This window comes from Chiroxiphia lanceolata, chromosome 4, assembly GCF_009829145.1.
Source record: "Chiroxiphia lanceolata isolate bChiLan1 chromosome 4, bChiLan1.pri, whole genome shotgun sequence".
Classification (NCBI taxonomy): Eukaryota; Metazoa; Chordata; class Aves; order Passeriformes; family Pipridae; genus Chiroxiphia; species Chiroxiphia lanceolata.
The window spans coordinates 62,184,738-62,196,951 of NC_045640.1; the positions used below are offsets into that span (position 1 = coordinate 62,184,738).

Below are 12,214 nucleotides of genomic sequence, written 5' to 3' on the forward strand. Positions count from 1 at the left end.
GGAACTGGTAAAGTCAATATCCCTGCCTCCTCCACATCTTTTTTTCTGTCACATACACACCTAGCAGTCATTCCTCAGTTTCAAATTGTGAACCAGGAACCCATTTTGAACACGTGCTTATACACGTGCAAAAACCATTCTCTGTGTAAAATCTCCAGGTCGAGAATTCATTTTGAGCACAAGCTCAAGCACAGCTTTTTACCAGGAACACCTTCTTGAATTGGACTTGAAAGGTTAAAGCCAAAGGAAACTAGAAAACCAGATACTAGTCTAAATTCCTCCTTTCACCAAAGTAGCACATCGCCTTAAAATACACTGTTTAAGTCTCTCAAAAGATGTGGAGGGAATAGAGCAGCTGGAATCCAGTGTACATGCTGAAGGCTACAATTTGGTCCCAAATGAGGACGATGTAGAAAAATCGAGAGTAACCCATGAAATTTGGAGCAGCAGCTGTTACAACACCTTGCACGTACACCCTGCTGAGCCCTGGCACGGCCAATTCTCAATGCTGCCTCAGCTTTCAGCACACCCTTGGCTAGCCAAACTCACACAAACCATTTTAACCCTCCTCTGGTTTCCTGCTTTTCATTGAGACTTTGCTGTGTGTAAGAAGGATCCAAGACCTCTACCTAGTCAGTGCCTGCACCTCACTTGCACTGGATCTTACTTGCTCTTACCCAAGCGAAAGGGAGGAGGAAGGGGTGAAAGAATAGTTCAAGGACCTTCGAAGAAAACTGCATGGTTTAATTAAAGACCTTTTAAATGCATCTTATTAACTCCAGTAACTGCTACTGGTTTTTCCTCCCCCTCTCTAGGGGAAAGAAAGAAATATTGAACAAGCAAAACCAAATCATTATTCACTTGGCAGATTACTGTACACAAACAGTCTTTAAAGTTGTTACACTCAAGTAAACATAGCTTATATCAATATCATCTGTGCTTTTCCGTCATTAGGCTGCAAGGGAGGAGGATGGCCCATTTTCAAGGAAGCAATTTTTACAAAAGGAAACCATTAACTTGATATTAAATCAATGCACAAAGGAACAGGGAAGTAAAGAAGAAATTCCCCAGAAGATGGGGTTTGGACACAGAAAGAAGAGTTTTCTTCACAATACCTTCTTTTATACTGCATTTCTATCAGACTTTTTTGGGGGGAAAGGGTGGGGATGGGGCAAGGGGGGAGAATATTTTTAAACACAGTTTTGATGTTTTCTTCTGCTATAGCTGAAAATAGGACCTTTTCTCCTACTCCCTGCTGTTTTGACTAGCACAAATGATTATTGCCAAATCAGAAGGCTATAGGAATAAGCACTCTTAAGGGAGCTGAGTGGAAACAGTACTGAATGCAGAACCCTTGACTGAAACACCATATGCTCCATACATGTCTCTTTATAACTAAGTACAGCACAGACACTAAAGTCAGTTCTAAGTAAGAACTGAAACAACTGTATTTGGCCACAAAACAACGCAAGGTTCAGCCCAAAGGACAGAGCGCCAACTAAACGTTCATTAGATTTTAAAAACTAACCCAGATCACATCTGGCTTTATAGGCATTAGAGGATAGGGGGTGTGTGTGTGTGTGGTTTTCTTTTCCTTTGATTTGGGGTGGTTTGGTTGGATTTTTTTAGTAAGCACAGTTTCTCAGTTTCCATGATAAATTCTCTCACAAGTTGTTCAAACAGCAAAACAACATCAAGATACACCAAAAGAGTTGCCAAAACACAGCCCAAGAAGGTTTTGGTTGCAATTACCAGCTTATATTATAATTACAAACGGTTTTCATTAATTTAAGAATTACAGAAAGAATGTTCTGGCTGTGAAATGCAGTGCACCAAAGGCACAGGAAAAAGGGATGTGCAATGAGGGAAACTTATATTCTGTAGGTCAGTTCACTCAGTTTACTTAACTAACTTAGAAAGAAAACACCCTTTCCAAATCATTAGGAACCAGACTGATTCACATGTTTAAGTAATGGAAGAAGCAGCTTGGGGGCCAAGTTTTAACGTTATCAATTTTTGCAGACTGACAGTTTCATCCATCCGCTTTAATCCGCTGTGGTCCTGCTCATGTAGAGCTGCACTGTCCATGCACCACAGCACCAAGCAACAGCACTACTCATTATGCTCAGTGACATGCTAAGGTAGGTGCAGAAACTCCAGTTTGGATCTATCTCATTAGGTTCCCTTGGAACCAAGGCTGAAGTCATGCCATTTAACCACCAGGAGTTTGGGGCTGTTTTTGGAAGGAGGAGGGAACAACAACAAAAAGATAAGGCCACCTTCAGAGGGAAATTCTAGACTTTGCTGAAGTATAGCTGTTGATGTTTTTTTCCTTCTCTTTTCGCAGGGTAAACTCTTCATTTTTGTTACAAATAAATAGAGAAGTGCAGGGGAAAGCTTTGTGGTACTTAATTCACTAAATTATCAAGTCTTTTTTCAAAGGTGAAACACTGAGTGACTGAATTTTTCCAAGTTAGCCAATTTAGGAAGTTATTTTGGTCTATTGGTTTTAATGCCTCATTGTACAAGTCAACTGCTTTTCCTGTAGGATGCAATGGTAAAAGTACCCCATGTTTCTGAATAATACACCTTATTATTATGGTGTTTCTAAAAGCAGATTAGACTTTCTCAAAGAATAGAACACAATTTTACCTATTTTTCTGTCTCTTCCAAAATCTGGGTGATTACACAGAATTTTCTTATGCTCTAGACCAATAGTTTTTTTACCCCTGTAGTGCTTTACACAGAACCAGGCATTTCCTCTTAGAAGGGTCACAAACCCAGCTAAGCAAAGAAAGACTATTATTAGTTTGTTGAAGCCAGTCCATGTAAAATGGATAGGGGTTTACAAACAGATAAGGATTGTCAATGGTGTTCCAAAACCTCAGTAAAGTGATCACATTCCCTTTAAACATTAAGGCAGTCATTCATCTTGTTTCCAAAGTGGAAGTTACAGAGTGTCACGTGTTAAATAAGAAACCCAAAATCAAACCCAAAACTTTGAACATATTTAAACACTTCTGAGATACAGAGCATCTAAACAGGTTGAAAACAATGAGCTTTCAAAAATGAATGTACATAAAACGTGCTCATGGACACAGGGGAAAAAAACCCATCTAAACTTCACACACTTCTGAATTGACGTTCTTAAAGCTTTGAAAATAAGTATTTTTGAAGGGAGAAGCACTGCTTCAAGTACTGCCATAAGTTTCCTATCAGTCTGAACAAGACAGGACCATGGGGAAAACATCCAAGTTCCCTCTCCAGACTGGGATGTACCTCAAATCTGGGTGTGCATTGGACAAGACTGTCCTTCAGCACAGACTGAGCATTAACTGCATGCCAAGCTGTGACTGAAGAGTGTTCAAACAGGCTTAGCTTTCCAGTAGTGAATACTAAAGAGAGGCACAAGCCAGAAAATGGCAAACAGACCAACCAAAACCAGGTAAAACTGAGGAGAGACTTTCAAATCGAACTACAGGAAACACCATGGTCCCCCTGGACGGAGATGGGTTTTTATTTTCACCAATTAAAAGTTAACTGCTGGACAAAGCAGATTAAGCTGCTCCAAGGGAGCTGCAGGGTCTGGACAAAGAAGGGAGACACAGTGGTCCAGAAAAGCTCTTTGGCCAAACACAGCTTATAGTCATCATCCCATATCCATCCTCCCAGAAGCCTTATTCACCACTATCATGGAGTTCACACTAAGCTTTAGCTAACACAGTTATCTCACCTCTGCAGTATATTTGCTGCCTTTTAGCTATGCCAGCAGAACTTTTCACAGTAAAAAAGGCCTGCAGTGACAGACAGACAGACATGGCAGCTTCCAGGTAATGGCAACTCTAAGGGAGTCTTTGAAAAATCCAAACAAACCTCCCAGCTCTGCAGCACAGAGGGATAGCCCATGCAATCCTTCTGTTAGCACACGTTATTTTAGCAAAGCTATTAAGAAATAGGTCCCTAGACTGACAGCCTGTTCTCAGCTGAACCACGGCTTACTGACATCATAAAAACAACTTTGCCTAGAACAGCTTGTTCTGCTGAGGGCTGTGGGGACAGGGAAAAGAGAAGCATATCACCAAAGCACTCCTAAAATGCCAGCATATTCGCTGTCTTCAGATTAGGATGATTTTTCCAAAATAGCCTATGGGAGGAGAGGATTATTGAGAAATAGCTGCACATCAGTTATGAGGGAGAGTTTCTGAGCTGTGCTTGCGAAGATGAATTATCTCAGTAATATCTTTTTAAGCAAAACCTCACAAACTGCAGAAGAACAAAAATACTACAAGCAATTTCTTACCACGTGCTTTAAAGATGTAAATATCCCTTTACTACTCTACATTTTAATAATTCCTTTCAATTTCAGATGCTAGCAGATACCCACATTTCAAACTGCAATGCCCATAACTCAGCTTGGGGAAGAGGCATGTGCACTAATGCTCTCTTACATACCTCACATACACACACCAGCTGTTAAACACGAAGGAGCTGATCATACCTTGCTGAATACATCATTTGGTGCTTATAGATTACACAGTACATGGCATTCTAAGCAAAGATACACAGAATAAAAATACTACCATATGCTCGAGAGTTTCCTCTTTTGTTTCTTTTTAAAAAGGGCTACTGCTTAGGTTCTGGTGAGTTGGGGGTAGGGGAGTTTCTTGTTGTTTTGTTATTTTTGGTGAGTTTTTGTGGTTGCTTTTTGTTGCCACCCTCTCCCCCCTCTTTTTTTTTTTACAAGTATAAAAATGAAACCCACAGTTCTTGCAATCCTGAAAACAACTTTTACTGTTGTCTCTGAGGTTAAACATTAACAATTTGCTTGTTGAACTTCCTCTAAAAATTAAAGCAGGGACATTATTTTCGCTTAACCTGACAGTAGCATTGTAAAAACAACAGTAAAGGCAACTTTAGGTCACTAGTACAATAAACATTCTGTACAACTGAAAATGACAATTCTACGCACTAAACAGTATCTAAACCTAATCCAGAAGACAAACATCTTCATGAAGCATGTGGCATTTCTGATTAAAGCTGCCTAATCAAACCTCCCTAGACACCTCATCTTGACAATACTGAAGTATTAACAGGAGCAGAGCACCTTCTCAGATTCAGTTTTGTGCCCACACACCTGCTTTTTCTCCCTGCCTGCCACCTCTCCCTCCTCATACAAGAATAAGGCAGCAAAATAAATGTGCTTTTAATAAACCATGCAGTTAAATAAAGGGATCAACAACTTCTGCACCTCAGCAGCATACAAGAGAGCTGGCGGCTGGCTCTGCACACAGCAGCCATCCCAGCCAAGAGGGAAGACAAGCAGGAAGGATTCTACCTCTCACCACTTTCCAACACAAAATCCAGCTGCTTGATTCTGTACTGATGTAGAATTCAACTTCTCTTCCCTGAGAAGTCCTGTGAACAAGCAACTCTGAAAAATCTGCTCTTAGCACATGTAGGAGCTCTTGTCTGTTCCCCATAAAAGCATTCTGCTGGAGAGATACAGCTCTATCTTAATCCACCTATGGTAACATTGGAGTGATACCTGCCCCAGCCAGTGCTACATGTGTCTTCTTAGTTTTTATCACAGACACAGAAGAACTGCAGCAGCCAAATTTGCAAAACGTACCCCAGAGGGAAAAAAAAACATCTCCATGCTGTGTTCAAGACTGAACAAGATAAGTACTTTCCTTACTTTTTTTTTTTTTTGGAGGCCCAGGCAACTCTTTTGTCATGGTGCTCACAAGCCAGATAAGCAAATGAAAGCAAATTAGCCTCTAAACTCTTGACCACCCTGTGCCAGAGCTGGGCCTTAGGAAGACATCCTGCACTCGGTGGGAAACTCTTCCTCACTTCACTGCCCTCTGCCTCATGCAGAAAGATGTCTTTGTAGCATGCCTATGTACTTAAGGAAGATACCTTTTCTATTATATTTTAAAGCCATTTAAAAGTTTCATGTTGTCACTCACTATGACTACACTCAGCAGAAAAGCGTTGAGGAGAATTTATGCAGTTCATTAAACGCTTGTTTCCTGCTATTGATGCTGCATCTTGCAGTTTTACTAGCAAATGATTTTCTCATAAAAAGCAGTGAGAAAATGCCTCTCCCTATAACACAGATTCAGGCACAGGAAAATTATGTGACCTAAGGAAACATTCCCTTGTCCTGGCATACTTGAGCTGTATACAACTGTATTTCAAAGTTTTCCATGGCCTATTACAAATTGGAACTCTCACTCCGAAAAGAACCAAAACCAGACAAACAAAACACCAGCAAACCTGCCTGAAAAATCCACTGCTCTGTGAGCATCTCTTTCTTCTGTATGGGAGAGTTTCAGCTGTAGGCCTGCCCAAAGCAAGAGACTCCAGGCTCAGAGTCCAGGCAATAAGGAACTGTGAACTGAAAATCCCCAGAAACCCACAAAACATGCTATGGATCATCTGGGCACCTGGTTCTGGAGAAAACAGTTGTATTTCTACAGCAGGGCTAGTAGCAACATACAAGCAAAACCAACAGGGTTTCAAGGGATGTTTTAGCTTTCAACAGACAGGTAAACTCCAATGAGACATTGTTTCAGCCCTTCTTGACCTACATCAGCTGACCAGAATGCAGCATCACCAATACTGGCATTTGCCTGTATCAACTCGACCCACGAAACAAACCAGTTATGAAACGTGTCTTTAGACCTGGTCAGGAAAGCTGTGAAATGACACAGAACAAACTTAAGCTGCATTATTCAACATAGCTTCTCCTAAGGGAAAAAAGCCTCAGTGTTATTATTCCCTTCAGAATTCACCATGGCTTAAATGTAGATAAAGCCACGTTTTATTTCTGCACAGCACTACCTTTTTCTACAAAAATGAGTGGTACTGCCTCGTTTCAAGGCTCTGCTGGGTTTAGCTGGTACGACTTGGCTCTAGGGGGTGGAAATAGAGGGCTTCCCAGGCTGCCCTTTACCTGCAGGGCTGACTCAGGAGAAAGAGGAAGGTGAGCCCAGCAGGGATGACAGCACAACACACAGATTTCATGTTGCTCTGACTGTGTTACTGTATTCACCCATGTACAAAGATTAGGAAACTGCACTGGTTCTGCACACCAGCAATGATACCAATCATTGCTGATTAGGCTGAAAGGCAGGTTATATGACAACTAGAAATTCTTAGCATCCAAAATGATAAACTATTTTGTTTATGCACCAACTGTAAATAAACATATCCTACTGGGTCTACAGATCATTTTAAATTATCCTAACCAGCCTGAGAAAAGCAGCCTACACCTTAAAAAAACCCTAGCTATTCATCTGAAGATGCTCAGCTTGCAATTGCTGCAGTAGAGCAGATATTTCAACGAGGAAGGGAGCAGAAAAGAGATGGGCTCCACCATTCCATTAAGGAGTCGTGTCTTCACTCCTCCCTAATCCCTTGGAGTAAGAGCAGGTGCCAGCCTGTCTCACACCCCTCCTAGGGATCCTGCCCTACCTCAGAGCAGCCCAACGGCATGTGATGAGTATCACACCACACTCAACAAGAAAGTAAACTTGTTCTCATTCAGGTCAATTCTGCTTCTGCTCATAAGTTCCTGAATATACTATAAAAACCTGACACAAGCCCTGTTGCCTGGGGACACTACAGGCATCAGATCATCTGTGCATTCCAGAAGAGAGAGCATAAAAAGCTACAGCTGCAAACCTACGGCTCAGTGAGCAACTTAAAAAAAAAAAATAACAATCTACATTATACACAAAACAACACTACCTGGAGGATAGTTTCTCCACCTACTAGTTCCAGATGTAAGCTATTTACAGCAGCTATTGGTAGAAGCTGATCATTCCCAAAGAGCTGAAACCAAACCATACCCAATCCACCATATAATCATTTCTTAAGATTGCTATTTTTAAAAATGTTATGGCACCCAGTAGCACATCAGCTTCTCAGTCATCACTATTACAGTTTTTAAAATGCTAAAGAGCAGCAACAGGCATATTTAATCACCTTGTTTTCCTAACCCTTCCACCCTTCAAAACAGTGCAACCCAAATACTGAACTGCTCAGCATCACAGCACTGAAGCTGAAGAAAGGATGCTGGATTTTCTTGTTTCCAAACAAGTATCCTCCCCCACGTCCCATCACTTTCACCAGCTGAAACATACAGCATGTGAGAAACAGAGCACACGAGCAGATGGAGGAGTGCCCAAAGGCCTCCTACAGAGCGATACACAAAACCCTACCGTGCTCAGTATCACACCACCTCATCAGTAATTTACTGAGCTTGCAAAAAGCGGTTTTTTTTCTGTTTGGTGAGGGTTTTTTGTTTGGGTGATTTTTGTTTGTTTTTTTTTTCCCCAAAGAGGAAATGAACACAAAAAAGCTCACTCACAGCATTTGTCAGCTACCTTGCAGAGTAAACCCCTGACATGTTTCAGCAAATGAATTCTGGAGACATGTTGCCTCTCAGTCCCACACAGTATAGCTCTAATTGTTTATTATGAATATGAATTAATCCTTTACTGTTGAATAAAAGCTTCTACTTATTCACAAAGCACAATTTTTTTTTAAATGAGATGGATATCCCTGTGGTCCTGTGCCACTGAAACAGAAATACCACAAGCATTGGGTTTTCTGGCAAATGCTGCCTCTTTCCTACAGACTTGTTTCTGCTGCTCATATTCACTCCTACTCTCTTTAAATGACTGAAAATGAGCAATAATCCTTTTTACTCTAACACTGATTTTCAAGGATGCAGAGTAATCTCCTTACTCACTATGCTGAAACACTCTGATGCAGTTCTACAGCTTGAGCATCTCACAGCATCCTGACAAACACGAAAGCCAATGCATATGACACATAAGAAGGAAGGGTACAGAAGGGCTGGTGCACGTCTTGACCCCATGCCCATCTCAAATGGTAGGTGTGGGGCACAGTCCTTTCACCTGCCCTGCAGTACTTGGCCCCATGGACCCAACCCTTGGCCTGTTTTTCTCACTTGAGTTTGAACCACTCAACATACTTTATTCTCTGCACCATTCACCTTACAGGCGGATGTGGCTCACTGGTCCCACTGCCAGCTCTGCCCTTTCTCAGCCAGTTGGCTGAAGCTGGTGGCTACTGCTGGGACCTGGCTCCCTCGTGCACTCCTGCCACCCAGGAAAATGACTGTGCAACCTCTGAGACATCAAGAGTGTCCCTGGCCTTGGAGCAAAGCCAAGCTCCAGGGCCAGGCAGCATCACTAGGATTTATGCTGTGTTCTCTCTTAGCATGCGGGCCTATTACAGCAATGCTGATAATGCAGGCCAGTAAATCATGTGGATAAGTGATCACACAAAAGAAAAAAAATATGTTAAAAACTGAGCCTTTACCTTTTTGTCAAGTACTCTTTATGCCAAGTATTGCCAGCCTCCCTACATGCAGGGAGAGCAGGCAATCGAAGCTGGACAAGAGCTCAGCTGTTAAACAAGCAATCAATCTTCCCCTCCTTCCTCCCCAAACCTCAGGGCTCTGTCCTTCTCCAGTATGTAATTTAAAGCCAGCTCTTAGCTTCTAACCTGCAGAAAAGCACCACTGTGAAAATACATTGTGAGCGCCAAACTTCTGTGTAGGATATGCCACCATTTTTAACTTTTTTTTTTCCTCCAGCCTGCAGGAAAGGGGAGCAAGGTGTCTGTTTGGTATGGGACTAAAGAGCAAAAAGGAATTTCTCTCTGTGGCATTTCTGAAATGCCCATTAAAGCATCCTAAACGCAAAAAGGCATTTAACAGGTACTTTAAATAGCACTGCTCCATCAAGTACTACAACTTAAGAAAAGCTGCCTCCTCCATGCTGAGTGTGAAATTTACTGTGGATAGGACACTCCCCCCACTTTCCCCCGCCCCCGAGAGTAGGCAAGATGTTGCTTCTTTATAACCACAGCTGAAAAGTATTTAACCAAGACTGGTATTTTAGCTTCAATGTTTCTCCCTGACGGCAACTACGTAACTCTTTTTTACACTCCTCTCTGTCACCATTTTCTGCTCTCCCACCTACCCGGCAGATTTGCACACCAGCAGACACAACCTGCTTCCATCGCACCCAGCCAGCTCTCCAGCCCAACCCGACAGAAACCATCTACCGCCTCTTAAAACACTGCTGTGAGCAATGACAGAAACCTGTTCGCGCTAGGCTGGTTACAGGGGAAAACAAACAAACAAACAGCAGACTAGACCACAGGGCAGAAGAAAATCAGTTTCAGAAGAAAATCGGTTCCAAAGAGCTTTTAACTTGTTGGACTAGGAGACATTTGACGGGGAGCGATTAAGACTTTTGTTTTCCCTGCTGAAATAAAGTTTACACCGAGAGGAGGGAGCGGGCACTTCGGTGAACAAAATATACAGACAAAATCTACTTCAGAGACGCGGGGTAAAAAACCTACAGCAAGCTGTGCCCGAGCCAGGGCATCACTAACACCGCCGGGCTACGAGCAGCCCCTCAATGAGATGCACCGAGCGCGGCCGAAGTTATTTCAATGCCGTACCTCGACTGAGCAGCCATCGCGGGGTTATCCTGCCAAGCGTCCTCTATCCATGAGCTCTCCCCGCAGCCGCCCGGGCTCTACCCCGCTGCCCGAGCCCCCCGTTCCATGTGCCGGCCGCCTCCCCGGCGCTGCGCGGTGCCCCCGCGCCGCGGCTCCCCCCGCCCGGGCGGCCGGCGCAGGGCTGGCGCTCGCTCATTTTGATCGACATCCGGGCGCACGGCCCACCCCCGGCCACGGGGAGGGCGGGGGGGGGGACCCCGCCCGGCCCGGCGGGCCCGCCCGGGGCCGGCCCGCAGCCGGCGGGGGCGGGAGGAGCCGGGGGGCAGCGGGGTCACGTCTCCGCTCGGTGCCCCCGCACTGCCCGGGGCGGCGGGTCCGGCGGCAGCGCGGCCTCCGGGGCCGCCCCGCGCCCGCCTCCCCCCGCCCGGGAGAGCGCTCGTGGTACGGCCCGGCAGGGCCGGGAGAGAGGGGCAGGGATGGCCGTGCCCTGCCCGGGACCGCGCCAGGGGCGCTGCCTGGTGGGAACAGGGGGAAAGGGGACGGGGAGAGCGGGAGGGGCGGATGCTGCTCCGTGTACCAGCTCCCTACCCTCTGCCGCAGCCCACGGGCTCTGGAGGGTGATGGTGTTTGGTTTTTTTTTTTGTTTGGTTTTTTTTTGGTTGGTTGGGGTTTTTTTGGGTTTTTTTGGGTTTTTTTGGTGGGATTTAGTGATGGGGGTTTTTTGTGTTTGGGTTTGTTTTTTGGTTTTGGGGGATTTTTTGTTTTGGTTTTTTTTTGTTTGGGTTTTTTTTTTCTGTTATGTTTTGGGTTTTTTGTGGGTTTTTTTTGTTTGTTTGTTTGTTTTGTTTTGTTTCTTTTTCTTTGGGTTTTTTTCTTGTTGTTTACTGTTTGGTTGATTTTTTGGGGGGAGGGGGTGGCGGTTTTGGGGTTTTTTTGTTTGTTTGTTTCTGTGGGGATTTTTTTGTTGGTCTTTTTTGGGGAGGGTTGTGGTTTTTTGCGGGGGGTGTTTGTTGTTTGTTGGGGGGTTTTGTTTTGTTTTTCTTGGTGTTTTTTGGTGTTGGTTTTTTGTTTGTTTTGTTTTTATTGCTGTTATTGGGGTGGTTAGATTTTTTTTATTATTGTTCGTTTGGGAGGTATTTGTTTCTTCTTTTAGATAAGCAAAAGAAAACGGCTCGGAGTTGGTTTTGTGGTTTTGGTGGTGGTTTTTTTTTCAACATTTCAAAAGTTTTCAAAACAGTTTTCAAAACAAATACAGAACCCGGCTGCAAAACGTGAATCCCACGTGTCCGCACAGATATAGCGAAGGAAAGCCCGAGTGTGATACTAAACTTGCAGGTGCCCCATAACTTGGAGTTGTGGGTTAAGAAACCTTTAAGAAAAAGTTTGTTGTGCATTTATATGTGTATGTAGAGTTTGTTATGCAATTTCTCCTGGGCTCTGGTCCTGACTGCGGTTTGTAGACTCACTTGGAAAGCAGCAATACCTGTCCTTTGCTCTGGGTGTTTCTTGGCACCATTGTAAAAACAAACTACTCCTGCAACTCCTTTCAACCAGGAATTGACCAAGCATTCAGCAGCCAAAAAAACATTTATCCAAGATCACTTCAACTTTTCTCACAAACTGTACATGGCTAAGGTTTCTGCCAACCCTGCAACAACATTACGTTCCTCCTAATTTTCTTGTTTAAAGCACAACTTGTGTTGAA

At 43.7% G+C, this 12,214-nt stretch overlaps 1 protein-coding gene across 1 annotated transcript in view; it reads right to left on the minus strand.

Moving 5' to 3' along the window:
• AFF1 (AF4/FMR2 family member 1) overlaps positions 1 to 10,650 on the minus strand; it is a 75,204-nt gene extending 64,554 nt beyond the window's left edge. Inside the window, exon 1 of the mRNA XM_032685253.1 lies at positions 10,510 to 10,650. Within this exon, the coding sequence (XP_032541144.1) occupies positions 10,510 to 10,526 (17 nt within the window). The 5' untranslated portion in view covers positions 10,527 to 10,650. The remainder of the gene's footprint in view (positions 1 to 10,509) is intronic.
• Positions 10,651 to 12,214: the final 1,564 nt, after the last annotated feature.